The 13,851-nt window shown below is 47.6% G+C and overlaps 1 protein-coding gene across 1 annotated transcript in view; it reads right to left on the minus strand.

Annotated features, from left to right (window-relative positions):
• Positions 1-9,979, minus strand: part of Rassf3 (Ras association (RalGDS/AF-6) domain family member 3) — a 65,901-nt gene extending 55,922 nt beyond the window's left edge. The window contains exon 1 of the mRNA NM_138956.3: positions 9,732-9,979. Coding sequence (NP_620406.1) covers positions 9,732-9,839 — 108 coding nt within the window. The 5' untranslated portion in view covers positions 9,840-9,979. The remainder of the gene's footprint in view (positions 1-9,731) is intronic.
• Positions 9,980-13,851: the final 3,872 nt, after the last annotated feature.

Consider the following 13,851-nt stretch of genomic DNA (forward strand, 5'->3'; position numbering starts at 1 on the left):
GTTCCATCCGCGTAGAAAGGGGTTAGTCAGGATGTAAGGACTCGACAGCGATTTTCTACAGAGGCACCAACTTTGTGGATGCGATGCTGGACTCCTGTTTCCTGTTCCTTCAGTCACACTGTAAACCTAGAAGCAAGCGCTGTAATTCTCTCTGCCGGGTGGGTTTCAGGCCTTTGCCCTGCCATCCTTTCTCTAATGTCTGTTTTGGGAGGACTCTGGATCTCCTGACATACAGCAACTACAGTCTCCTTTCTCAGGGTTAGTGAGGGACACCATCGGCTGGCTCCTCACTCTTTTCATCCATGGCTCTGCCTTCCTGGCAATGCCTGTCCTATGGGAATGTCCCTCTACTACAGGGCAAGTTTTTTTTTTTAAAGTTATAATAATAACAACCCAAAGTTCACCCAACCACAGGAAAAGGGAACTATCAGATCAACAGGCTCTGAATTGGAGCCATCCAGATTTAACCAGCCACACAGACAAAAGGTCAGGTAATTTCATAGAAATTATCGTCGTATACATTTGGTCATAGATGTGTTTTTCCAATAAGCGGAGCCTACTTTCTATTTAATAAACCACGATACAGATATCAATTAAAGCTAACGTCATCGGCAATATCTCAGCATTTTAGGTTTAAGGAGCAGGACTCAAATGTCAACATGACATTCTCTAAAAAAAAAAAATCAAAAATTGAATTAATTACCAAATGATACCCAATGATGGTATTTCTGAGTAGGCGCGCCAAGGAGCTGCCAGCAGGGCCTCTCGACAACATCGGCACCGCTCAGCCACTCAAAGGCTGTAATAACGAGGTGCCCATCAGTGAATGGTTATGGAGGCACGAGGATGTACACGCAGATACTGTGATACACATGCTACAGCACAGGCGGATCCAGAAGACTAACACATCACAAAAAGACCAACACAGTGCCCTACGACTGAGCCCAGATGGTCAAGCTCAGGGTGGTCTACAGAGACTAGAACTGAGCCCAAGAACTCAACGGGCTTTGCTCACCCAGGTTCCCTAACACCCAGCCCAGCACGCAGTCAACACGGGAAATGGATTTAGAAAAGTCCCCTCCCCACCCCTCCGTCTCTTTTCTCCCTCACTGGAAAGTCCCCTCCCCCACCGCCATTATTTCAAGTGAAATCTATAACAAGTCTGTTAAAGCCAGTATCTCCTAGGACATCCATCCATTCTTCTGGTCTCCAATTTCCAAATTTATCCCTTTCCCCTCCTCTCATTATCTCCCCATGTTTAGTAACTGGAGAAAGAACTTGAGGGCGGCAGAGTGTAATTAGTAAATTATTCTTAGCTGACTGAATCATGGAGCAGCAGTTAGCAATCACAGTGCTTAAAATGCGTACTAAGCTCGTTGTTCTAATACTCTAAAATCACAAGTCCCATTGTCTCTGTGTAGCAAGCATGCCATCAGGCTGTGTTATCCCATTAGGCTCACATGAGAGGTGAGGGGTTTACACACACACACATTTCATAATATCCTTAAAATGTTGGTATGCATGACCCACGGAACTACTCCCCCCAGCAGTGAGCAAGCCCCCGTCACAGACAACACTCTTCCCAGGATTCCTGGCGGGTACTCCAGACCCCAGGCACAGCCACCCAGACGATGAAGATTTGAAGTCTGCTTTAATATGCAACCCTATCCAACTAGGATATAATCCGAGCCATATGCTTGCTCTTATACTTTCCAGGTGTCTAAAAGTAAACAGGTGAGGGTGGAGATGGCTTAGCAGATAAAGGCACTTGCAGCCAAGCATGGGAAGCCGACTCTGATCCCCTAAACTCACCCTGTAGAAAGAACGGACTCAGACAAGCTGTCCTTGACCTCCATACTTGCACAGTGGCGTTTGTGTTCACAGACACACACACACACACACACACACACACACACACACACGTAGGCCAGACATAGCAGCACACATCTTTAAATCGCAGAACCCTAGAGCCACACGCAGCAGGCAGATCTCTGTGACTTCAAGGCCAGCCTGGTCTACACAGTGAGAAGACTGTCTCCAAAGACAATTAAAACAACTTTTAAAAGCAAATACATGTAGAGTGTTTTTAAATAAAGTTTTTAAGAATGGGTTAAAGTAATGTAGGCCAATGTCCCTAAAACATTTCTGTGTGTAACATATTTCACATTCCACGCACACGGCATGCTATTCAAACACGGTACCGTATGGTTTCATTCAGGAGTTCAAATCAGTCATTCAGGGGGGCGTGTCATATAGTTCATATTCAGATTTTAACATTTCAACATATCTTTTTAAACTACTGTGATGTGTGTCTTGCATTCTTTCCTTTAGAGTTACATCCTTGGAACCTAGTGAGTTTGCTTTCTGTTTTATGTTTTTTTAATACCTACGGTCCATTTCAATCCAAGCCAGCCACATTTCATGGTCTTAGTAACCACAAGACCCCAAAGTGCTGGACAGCACGGTTTTGGAAGAGTCACGTGACCCTAACAGCCAGTTCTGACCGTTTTTTCACATACATTTCCAATTCCAGTCATGCTCCAACACCCTCTGATCAGGAGCACAGTTGACTTTTTATTTAAAAAAAAAAAAATTTAGCTGGGCATGGTGGTGCCCACCATTGATTCCAGCACTGGAGAGGCAAAAGCAGGCAGATTATCTGTGAGGTGGGAGTCCAGCCTGGTCTACCCAGCAAGTACCAGGGCAGCCAGGAAGGAAGGATTTAGGGTGTAACTCACTGGTAGAATGTCTACCTACTGCGGGGGGAACAGTAACTAAAAATAAAAGCTAGGGGGGGTCAGAAGTTAAAGATGCGCCTCAGCTACAGAGCAAGTTGCTGATCAGCAAGTGCTTGGTGAGACTCTAAAAAACACAGGAAGGGAGGGAGGGGAGGGGGAGGGCAGGGAAAATGGAGCGGAATTGTTTACTTTGGTTTATATTTTGGTTAACCAGCAATCTGACCGGCTCTGCTTACAGTTCTCTATCCTCAAAGGTGACTGAATACATTTTTCACGAAATGAATATACAAAGCAGTGATTTGATTTCTTAAAACAAGAAGCTGCAAGCAAGGAGTTGAGGTCTGTGCCTATGATTCCAGGCATGAAGGGGGTTGGGGCAGGGGAGACCACTGCCTAGGCAGCCTGGGCAGTACGGTGATCTCCAGCCTCAAAAATAAACAAGAGGCTAACACATGGGCCGGAAGACACCTGGTTCTCACAGGTTATGCCTGCATAACCCAGGGAATAAAACTCTCTGCTCTATTATTATTTATTATTATCACGGCTGCTTAAACTGTTTCTACTCAAGTTCCCTTTTCTCCAGAGGAATTTTTTAATTTGACTTGCAGGATTATGGGTATGTAAAATAGGCACACAAACCAAACATCATTGGTAAGAAATCATGAAAAAAAATGTATTTTAGGGGCTGGAGACAGCTCTGTGGGTAAGTGCTTGCAGCAGCTTGCATGCAGCATGCATGCAGCTGTGACTTGTCGATAGCGCCCAAATCAGAAGCTGGAAGTTATCAGATCCATTGGTTGATTCATGAGTTTGAGGCCAGCCTGAGGTCTGAAGGACCCAGTCTCAAAAAAGGCTGTATGTGAGATGACTCAGCAGGCAAAGGCACTTGCCTCCAAGCCAATCAGTGGTGTGAAGTTTGCCTCCAGGGCCCACAGGGTGGGAGGAAAACCCAACTCCGACAAGTTGTCCTTTGGCCCTCACAAAAGCACCAAAATACAAACTTACATATAAGTGTGCACACACACACACACAAAATAAATATGTGCAAAAATTGTTTTAAGAGAACTTATTGTGTAACGACTCTTTGTGTGTGCATGTGTGTGTAAAATTTCAAAAGTAAAGACAAAAGCAAGTCTGCATACTGATGATAGTTATGTTTGTCTATTTGTACACAAGGAACTACCTCACAACTGAAAAACGTCAAAGATGCTGGGTCTGAGTTGGCTGATATTTGATTTTATATCCATGAATGCTGGCAGTGGTCTGAATGCCAATTCACACACATACAATGGTAGGAAATTGCCATTTTGATTGTATGTTTAGGGTCATCTCAGAGAAAAGAGGAACTTGTGTCCTAATCCCAAACCAAAATTCACTTTTGCTTGTTTGTTTTTTAAAAACCAGATGGTTTGCCAAAGGTAGTGCCAGAAAGAAGCCTTTAACCCCAGTGCTCTGGAGGCAGAGAATTCAAGTCTAGCCTGGTCTGCGTACATACAGAGGCCCAGAGCAACCAGGGCTACATAGAAACAGCCTGTCTCAAAAACAAAACTAAATACTCGAACATAGCACAATTCAAAGATACACTAAACTGATATTACACATTGAAGAACAATAACAGGGAAACAGCTCATGTTTGTTTCCCATCATTTAAGCATGATGCTCTATAAGAGCAGAAAACCATTTATTTATTTATTTATTTATTTATTTAGCCAGAACAGTGTAGCTCAAAACACAGAACAGTCTCATGTCCACATGAGGCGTTTCAGGCAACAGCCATTAATTAACCTTGCGTGGTGTGTCAACATGCACTGTGCAAACTGCCCAGGGTGTGTGCACACAACCAGGGTGTAATGAAGTCTGTCACAACCAACACACCGGGTAAGGAGATTAATTGTGTGTTTGGTTGTGAATTTGTTTTTGGTTCAGAAACTTCTCACTGTAGTCAGATTTTTCTCTGTACATATTCAACTGAAGGATCCCCACGATTTTAAGATGCTAGGATGTGTTGGGGGCTGGAGAGATGGCTCAGCGGTTAAGAGTACCGACTGCTCTTCCAGAGGTCCTGAGTTCAAATCCCAGAAACCGCATGGAGGCTCACAACCATCTGTAATGGAATCCAATGCCTTCTTCTGGTGTGTCTTAAGACAGCAACATTGTACTCATATACATAAAATAAATCTTAAAAAAAAAAAAAAGCCGGGCAGTGATGTTGCACACCTTTAATCCCAGCACTTGGGTGGCAGAGGCAGGTGGATTTCTGAGTTCGAGGCCAGCCTGGTCCAGAGTGAGTTCCAGGACAGCCAGGGCTACACAGAGAAACCATGTCTCGAAAAACCAAAAAAAAAAAAAAGGAAGCTAGGATATATATATATATATATATATAAAACTTTAAGCTGTGCTTTCCAGGGCACACACATCACACAAGATGCACCTGGACATACACACTACTCTAGTTTTCTGCTATGGTTCCGAAAATTGGCCCAAGGATGTCTAATGTCCTTTGAGCCTCCTATTGTGACCTTTTGAAATGGCAGTTACTTATGCCAGGGAGGGAAGAGAAAGCAAGGGGCTGACATTCAGGGCTAAGAGCTGGGGATCAGACCCCACTGAGAAGAATGGGACTGACCTCGTGTGTGACTAGACAAATAATGGTCACAGGATGACAGGCACTGGCTGCCCAAGGAAGGCTAAAGAGAAGAACTACATCATTGGATATTTTTAGTCCTTTTTTTTTTTTTTTTTTTGTCACTGCACTCAAATCATTGTAAATCTTGCATGTTTGCCAGGAGAGGAAACACAGCCGCGCATACCGCTCATTCGAGGTTGCAGAAGGCTGGGGACTGATTTCCCTTTGAGATTCAGTGAGAGAAATATGCCTTTGTGCATCTTGCTGACACAATCACAAATGCTCAGTGGATTAAGACTGTAAGAACAGTCATGTCGGGGAGATGTGCACTGTAAACGGCTTCTGCCAGGCAAAAATGCTGGTGGGGGCTGTCTCAGCTGTTAACAGCACCAGCTGCTCTTCCAGAGGACCAGGGTTCAATCCCCAACACCCACATGGCAGTTCACAACTACCTCTTAACTCCAGTTCCAGGCTGCTCTGGCAACTCCTGGTCTCTGCAGGCATCAGGCAAGGATGGCGTATACAGACACTTGCAAACAAAACACCATACACATAAAATAAAATAATATTAAAAAAAAAAAGTACTGCTGGTGGAAATACTTGTACTCAGTTATATAGGATTAAAATTGATATAGCTAAAATACTGCTGATATTGGGAGCCACTTTTTGCCCAAGTGAACGACCTCCAAAACTTCCAGAAGAAACACTAATAAAGGGAGAGCAGGGGCTGGAGAGATGGCTCACTGGTTAAGACCACTGGCTGCTCTTGCAGAAGACAAAAGTGTGGTTCCTAGCACCCACACGGCAGCTCATAGCCATCTGGAACTCCAGTCCCAGGGAACCCAAGGTTCTGACCTCCAAGGTACTATATATACATCGTGCAGACATACATGTAGCAGGCAAAGCACCATACACAAAGGTTATCTATCCCCTCAGCTGGGAGGGAAGGCATGAGCCGGGAGGAAACTCAGTGCAAGCAGTGGAATGCTTGTCCCATGAGCACCAAGCCCTGGGGTTTGATCCCCAGCATCCCAGGAAACTGGGCATGACTCCCTGAACTTAGGGGGAGGTGGGAGGATCAAGAGGTTCAAGGTCTTACATAGAGAGCTGTGTAGCCCAGCCTGGGCTACATGGGACTGTCTCAAAAAAAAAAAAAAAAAAAAAAAGGCCACATAGAAGATTAGCAGATTGTATTACTAGTTTTAGGCTGCGCGTATGTTCTAGGCAGTTTGATTTTAGTAACTACAGAACATTTTTGGTTCTGCTTATAAAACTAAGAATAGGCGGCTCCTCTGAAGCCTGGCGAATCCACACACCAGAACTGAGCACTGCCAAGATATTCTGTGCAGCAGAGTCAGAATCCTAAGAAAGCCTTAGTATACACATGTCCATATTTAAAGGGAACACAGCATCTTAAGCTACGCTTCTGCTGAGAAAGCAGCTGACCCACGCTCCGGCCTTCCTAGCATCTAGTAGGGGCCTTAGACAGCCGCTCAACAGTCTCTCCTCTCCGAAGAGCAGTGTTCTTGGGAGAACCATGAGATAAGACACGTTTGAGAGCGGTGAAGAGCCAAGTATCTTCAAACCAGGAAAGGGATCATCTAACCAGTGTTCACTAAGCAACTGCACAGTGAAGCATTGGCTGGGGGGGGGGGGGCACATTAACACCCCCTCAAAGCCTCTTTTTTTTTTTTTTTTTTTTTTAAGACCAACATGGTACAAAATAAAAGGAGAAAAGGACACCATTTTCTTTATGACTCTTTCTGTTATCGTTGGAGATGGGGAGAAGTTGAATGTTTCCTGGCCTGGCAAGAGAAGAAAGAAAATGTCTACCCCTGACTCTCCAAACACACCCCCTCTCCTCAGCCTGTATTCAGCCGAGCCCTCTTGCTTTCTTTGAATATTCGCAAGGGTTCCAGAAACCATCCTTCCTAGCTTTCCCAGCAGGTGGTACAGCCTACGGGAGGCGGGCGGGGGGGCGGGGGGGGGGGGATCTGTGCAAGCAAGAATGGATCCTTATGGCTCTCCCCACCTTCTAGGGAAGAGGTAGAAGTACCCGTGTAAGAAGTGTTTCTTTTGCCCCTATAATCATATCAAAGTGAAGAAGTGTTATCTGACCCGACCCAAAAGACACACTCTACCGTTGGCGTGCATGGCTTTGCGAGCGTTACTTCCTCGTTCACAAATATGTAATCAGGAACTTAAGATACACTCACTTCTTTAAATAAAACACAAGTCGCTTGCTGCAATCCAAGGTGCAGACAGGCGTGGCTGCAGGGGCAGAGGAGGTAAGGCAGGTGGATCTCCATGCACTGAGGCCAGCCTGGCTCACACGATGAGTTCCTGGACAGGCAAGGCTATGTACAGACCATGTCTCAAAAATAAACAAACAAACTCAGGCTTCAGAAACCCTTCTAACCAAGAGCCCTTTCTTTAACACACGCGTGTGATGCCAGAAAACAGGCCACAGAGCTTCAAATAGACAGTGAATGGCTCCACCCAGGAAGTGGATGTTACTGCCCTGATTTTCAACACGTCATACAGTCATGTCAGTGCTCAATGGACAATATTGCATGATATATACAGACACAGTTAGAGGACGGTTACCAAAGTGGTTACGTATAACCTAGACTCTCTTAATGTACATAAACCTCACAGAAATGCTGCTTAAAGTGTGTGTGTGAAGGGGGGGGGGGTCTGGATAATGACCTTGAATTGCTGATCTTCCTGCCTGCACACAGACAGGCAGACAGACAGACAGACACACTACTGTGAACTACAACCCCATATTATGCAGTAAGTACTAGGCAAGCTACTAGCTACATCCCCAGCTGCCGCTTCAACTACTAAAAAGCAGGAACAAGATTCTTGACTTCCAACCACAGCATTCTGGCTGGACCCCCGTGGAGGGGACTCCCACACCGGTAGAATTCAAGAACCCCCTGGTTTTCTGGAAATTACCAGGCACTTCTGGAATACAAGTCAAACTGGCTCAAGCTCTTTACAAGGCAAACGGGAGGGGAATATGTAAAGTGGTGAAGAACCCCAATGAGGGAAAAACTAGATGAGAAAGGGGGAAAAGGCCATTTCTTGTCTGCCCCACAGGAGGTAGGCCAGGCAGTGTGGGAGTGGGAGTCGTGGGTAATCTCTGACTTCCAAATTCCCCCATTAGCACATTCTACTGAAAATAAAAGGTCACCCTAGTAAACGGAGCAACCTGAAGTCTGAGGATAAAGGCATGCTACCACCCACCCTAGCTAGCCCTTCACTAGGGGACTAGTTGTTAGCAATAATGACCTCATCCTAGCCTTTCACCCTCCTCCTCCTCTTAGTTTGGAAATCTAATAGACCAAAAAGCCTAGAACTTCCAAATCTGATAAAGGAGTTTTACTTTAGAAAACAACGGCCTGTTAAACTTAAAAGGGTTGGCAAGGGCAGTCTGGGCAGAGATTTCTCTCCACCAAAATCCCCATCACTGGGCCTCTGAACGATTAGTTTCTCTTGTTTTTCATCTCCAGAGTTGACAGAAACCTCTGGTGTGCGTCTGTGGTGTTTTTAGGAGCAACAAGTTTGTTCCGTTAAAGCTCCTATATCTGACGAGAGCGTGGCCGAGCTGGCCAGGCTCCCTGGTGCGGCTTCCAGGGCCAGAAGGCCACCGGTTAAGCGCCGACCTTACAAGTCCGGCCAAAGTGCCCCATTTGGAAGACGCCCCTAAAAAAAAATAATAATAATCCCTGTCCCGATCTGTGAAACTGGCACAACTTCCCGTACTGTCTTTTCCCAAGCCACGCTTCCCACGGCACCCTTCCTCCAAAAAAGGAAGAAATCGGCGTAAGGCTCAGCCCTCTGGAGCTAAGTCTACCCAGGACGTCCGCAGGACCCGCAAACCGGACCTGATGAGACCCAGACTTTAGTGAGCACCGACGATCGCCCGGTCCCTTTACCCTGCAGCTTGCCCGCACCGGGGCTGCTCGGTCACTTTGGGCTATTGCGTGCCCTCAAGCCACTCAGGGCCATCGAGCAAACTGCAGCTAGAAGCAAACTGCAGCCAGGACGGCGCGGTGACCCGGCCGTCGCCCCGAAGGGCTGTCGGGGGAGCCATCCCGAGTGGCCCGGGGACCTCCCGGCTCTTTGGAGCTGCTCCCGCAGCCGGCGTCCCCCAAGCAGAGAGGCCCAGGCCATCTGGCTCCGCGCCCTTCCACCTCCTTCCTTCGCCTCGGGCGGCCCACGCCCACTGCACAGGCTCCCAGCACCTTTCAGGCGCCGAAAGGGCAAAGGCCACTCTCAGAGCCCCGCAGCCCTCGGGCGAGCATCGCCCAGCGCGGGCGCAGACACGTGGAGCCAAGACCCCCGAGCACGCCACTCACCGGCTGACCCGAACGGGACTTGCCCGGAGGCGCTCTCCTGAAGAAGGAGGTCCTGGCGGTGAAGAAAAAGTCCTCGTCCTCCTCGAGGCTGCTGTAGCCGCTGCTCATGCTGCTGGTCCGGTTGCGCGCAGGGGGCCTCCCCGGGGCGCAGGCGGCCAGGCCGGGGTGCGGCGCCCGCCCGCCCCGTGAGGTTCCCGGCGCGCGGCCCCGAGCCGCCGGCAAGCCGTCCTGCTGCAGCTGCAGCCGCCGCTCAAGCCGCCGTCTGGTCCCCTCCCGCAGGATCAGCCGCCCTCTCCGGGCGCCTCCCGGCTCTGGTGCGCCACGACCCCGCCCCCTCCTGGACCCAGCCCCCCACGCCTGGCAAGGCCCCACCCACCTCAAACCAGACCCCGCCCAGCCAAGACCCCGCCCCCAGCCCGTCAAGGACCCAGCACACGCCACGCCCCTGCTACCAAGGCCCCGCCCAGGCCCCGCCCCACGGGCCTCCGCTGCTGCGTCCTGCCCAGCTCCGCGCGCGCAGGTGGGGCCCCGCCCGCGGCCCTCAGCCACGCCCCTCCGTCCTAGCACCGGTGGACTGTTGGAGGAAGGTGGGTTCGAGCACCGCCCCTGCTGGAACAGTTCTCCCGAGGGCTTCCCCAACCTCCCGGAATCTGCAAACTCCTCAGTGATTTCCCGTCACTGGAGCCGAAGTTTTGGAGAGGGCGGCAATATAATGGAGAACTTTTCCCACTCTCCTTCGGGCTCGGCCTTGGTGGAAACGGTCTGGGTCGAGGGGGTCGAGCCACGCGTGCGGCTGGCCCCTCCCAAACCGTTATAAGTTAGCAGAGGTGGGTGGGGTAAGAGCGACTGGGTTGTGCTTATTTGAAAGAAAACATCCTCTCTGGTTCTTTTGAACTTCGGTGGTAAAGCTTTCCCGCCTCCCTGTGGCGAAGGCGTGTCCCAAATGTGGATGGCTAAAGCAGTTGAGAATTTGGGGGACAAATTTCATAATCACCGAACAATCCAGTACTTTTAATTTAAATGCACTTTGGAAATGTCGCCTCCCACAAGCAACCTTACATGGTCACCCCATGGGGGAGCAAGTAGATTAGACCACTCCGTTCTCACCCACACAACAAAAAACAAGGTTTCCCTTCGGGAATCTGCTAAATTTTTAAAATGCGACTTTTTTTTTTTTTTTTTTTTTTTGCTTAGGGTGACCTGGGGGGTCGTTTTCCCCTTGGCGTGATGGAGTTGACTTGAGTCCTACTAACTTGCTTGCAAGAGACCTTGATGGGAAAGAGGGTTTGAAGCTTTAAGGCTGCTATGATATGCAGGCCGTAGCAGAATTTTTGTTTTGTTTTTTAAGGAGTTTTTTAAAAGAGAAACTCGTCATTGCTTATGGCTAAGCCCTTTTCTCCTCTACTCCCCCAGTGCTGTGACTAAAACATAAAGGTAGCAGTCGCCTTCAGGCTGAGACCCGCTGCTTCTGTGGCGTTTTTGTGTACCCTTCCTGGAATCAGGACTGAGTGCCTAATCGTCACTTGAGAACGAGAAGGGGGGAAAGCCAGACCGGAGAGAAGTCTGGGACAAGGGAAAGAAATGGCTCCTGTGTAGTTCCTTCCTCCCTCGGGCAGAAAGAAGGCTGACTTATCTGCCTTCCTGCAGATTTATTCACGTGTTCAGCATGCAAACTGGCCTTTCACTCCAGGGAACTCACCCCCAGAGGGGCCTTAGAGTCACAGCCTATTTTAAAGCCCTTACTTGAAAGACTTCTTCCCAGGCACCACTCGACTATGGATGACTAGAAAGCAGAGTCTGGCTTTACTCTTCCTTTAGCCGGAAAGCCTTACTTTACAGGTTCCTTGTGTACTTAGGAGCCAAATGTAAGAGAAGAGGACAATCACTCCATGCAAGATTTGTCTTCTTTAACTCCTACTGTGACATCATTCAGATAATGCCATATTGAAATAACAGGGGCTTCAGTTAAATACTCCAGTTTGAGTAGTGGGTGGGTTAAAGATTTATTGATTTGTTGATTTATTATGTATATAATGTTCTCCCTGCATGTATGCCTTTAGAGGAGGGTACCAGATCTCATTGTAGATGGTTGTGAGCCACCATGTGGTTGCTGGGAACTCAGGACCTTGTGACCTGAGCCATCTCTCCAGCCTGGGGTAAACGATTTAACAAACGTGTTTTATTATATTATTATATTTATATTATATTATCCATGCGTCACCTAGAGTAGACACAGACACAGAAACAGAAAAGATCTTTCATGGTTTGGATTGGTTTTTGTTTTGTTTTCTTTTGCTTTTGGGTCTCCTGGCTGTCCTGGAGCTCACTTTGTAGACCAGTCTGGCCTCGAACTCAGAAATCTGCCTGCCTCTGCCTCCCAAGTGCTGGCATTAAAGGCGTGCACCACCACTGCCCTGCCCTTTCATGATATTTTTTTTAAAGATTTATTTATTTATTATATGTAAGTACACTGTAGCTGTCTTCAGACACTCCAGAAGAGGGCATCAGATTTCGTTACAGATGGTTGTGAGCCACCATGTGGTTGCTGGGATTTGAACTCCGGACCTTCGGAAGAGCAGTCGGCGCTCTTAACCACTGAGCCATCTCGCCAGCCCCCTGATGTTATTTTTAAGGGGAAGAGTCTACATTACATTTTATGGCTGTCAGCACCCCATCAGAATCATTTAGGCTTGCTGCCTTTTAACTTTTAGAAATTAGTGTTTGTGGGCAGGTGCCCCTGCCATGGCTTGCCTGTGGAAGGAAGAGGGCAGCTTTGTGCTGTCAGTTCTCCTGACGTAGTTACACGGGCCCTGGCCCCTGAACCCGGGTGGCTGGTCCTGAACCACAGGCAACTTTACTGACTGACCCATCTCATTGGCCTCGTGAGAACCACTTGTTTAAAAAAATAATCATAATTCGGAAGAGGGGTAGTCCAGGGTGGATCACCTTTATTAACGGGGTCCTGGGGTTTTACTGAACAGGCCTGAAGCTAAGAAAGTCTGGTTCTGCCACGGGGTGGCACACGCCTTTAATCCCAGCAGAGAAGCAGAGGCAGGCAGATCTCTGAGTTCTAGAACATCCAGGGTCACATAGAGACTCCATCTCAAACACACACACACACACACACACAAAGTATGACTAAGGAAAGTCTCTGCTTCTAGGAACAAAAAGTAAAAGCCATATTTCTATATTTTTCACATAGCATCATTTTAAATAAAAGCTGAGTTTTAAGATTTGACTCACAGAGCCAGGCCGTGGTGGCACGCGCCTTTAATCCCAGCACTTGGGAGGCAGAGGCAGGCAGATTTCTGAGTTCGAGGCCAGCCTGGTCTACAAAGTGAGTTCCAGGACAGCCAGGGCTACACAGAGAAACCCTGTCTCGAAAAAAAAAAAAAAAAAAAAAAGATTTGACTAACGGGACTTAGAGATTGTAAAAAACTCAACATGCCTTGCTAAACAGTTAAACAGTCTTATCATTTAAAATCCAAGGAAAGGGAAGGGTAGAGTAAATAAAAGAGACTCAGGCAGGCTCAGGTTTGAAAGGCCTTATTGTCAAACACAGACGTGAATTTGTGAGTGGAGTGAATCACCACACATGTCCCACTGATAGAGGAGCCTATTGGCTTAGATTCTCATCAAATGCCTGCATAGCTTTTCTTTCCATGTTAATTGGGGAACATACTTAAAGTAAATGTATACAAAGTAGCTTTGTCAGAGAGAGGAGCAAAGTAATACATGCATCCTCTGTAGAGAAGGTGAGGGAGGCTAAGGGCTTAGTCCTGTACAGTGTCTGGGAAATGCTTTTCCGGCAGAATGAAGAGCGTGTGTAAAGGTCCTGTGGCAGGAGAGTGCTCGGCAGATCCAAACAACAGCCAGCACATCAATGTTTTCTAACTGTGTGAGTGGAAGGTGAGTGTTGGGAACTTTTGTCAGAGAGTAACAGAAAATCCCTAACAGATGTAGCTTGGTGGGCAGAGTACTTTCTTAGCATGTACAAGAGACCCTGGGTTCAATCCCCAGCACTGAAAAAAAAAAAAAAGGTAAAAATGTAACAACCACAGAAAAGTCACTGTTCTGTAAAGGTTTTTGCTTTGTTTTGTTTTTAACCAGAGATTTTGAG

This window comes from Mus musculus, chromosome 10, assembly GCF_000001635.26.
Source record: "Mus musculus strain C57BL/6J chromosome 10, GRCm38.p6 C57BL/6J".
Classification (NCBI taxonomy): domain Eukaryota; kingdom Metazoa; phylum Chordata; class Mammalia; order Rodentia; family Muridae; genus Mus; species Mus musculus.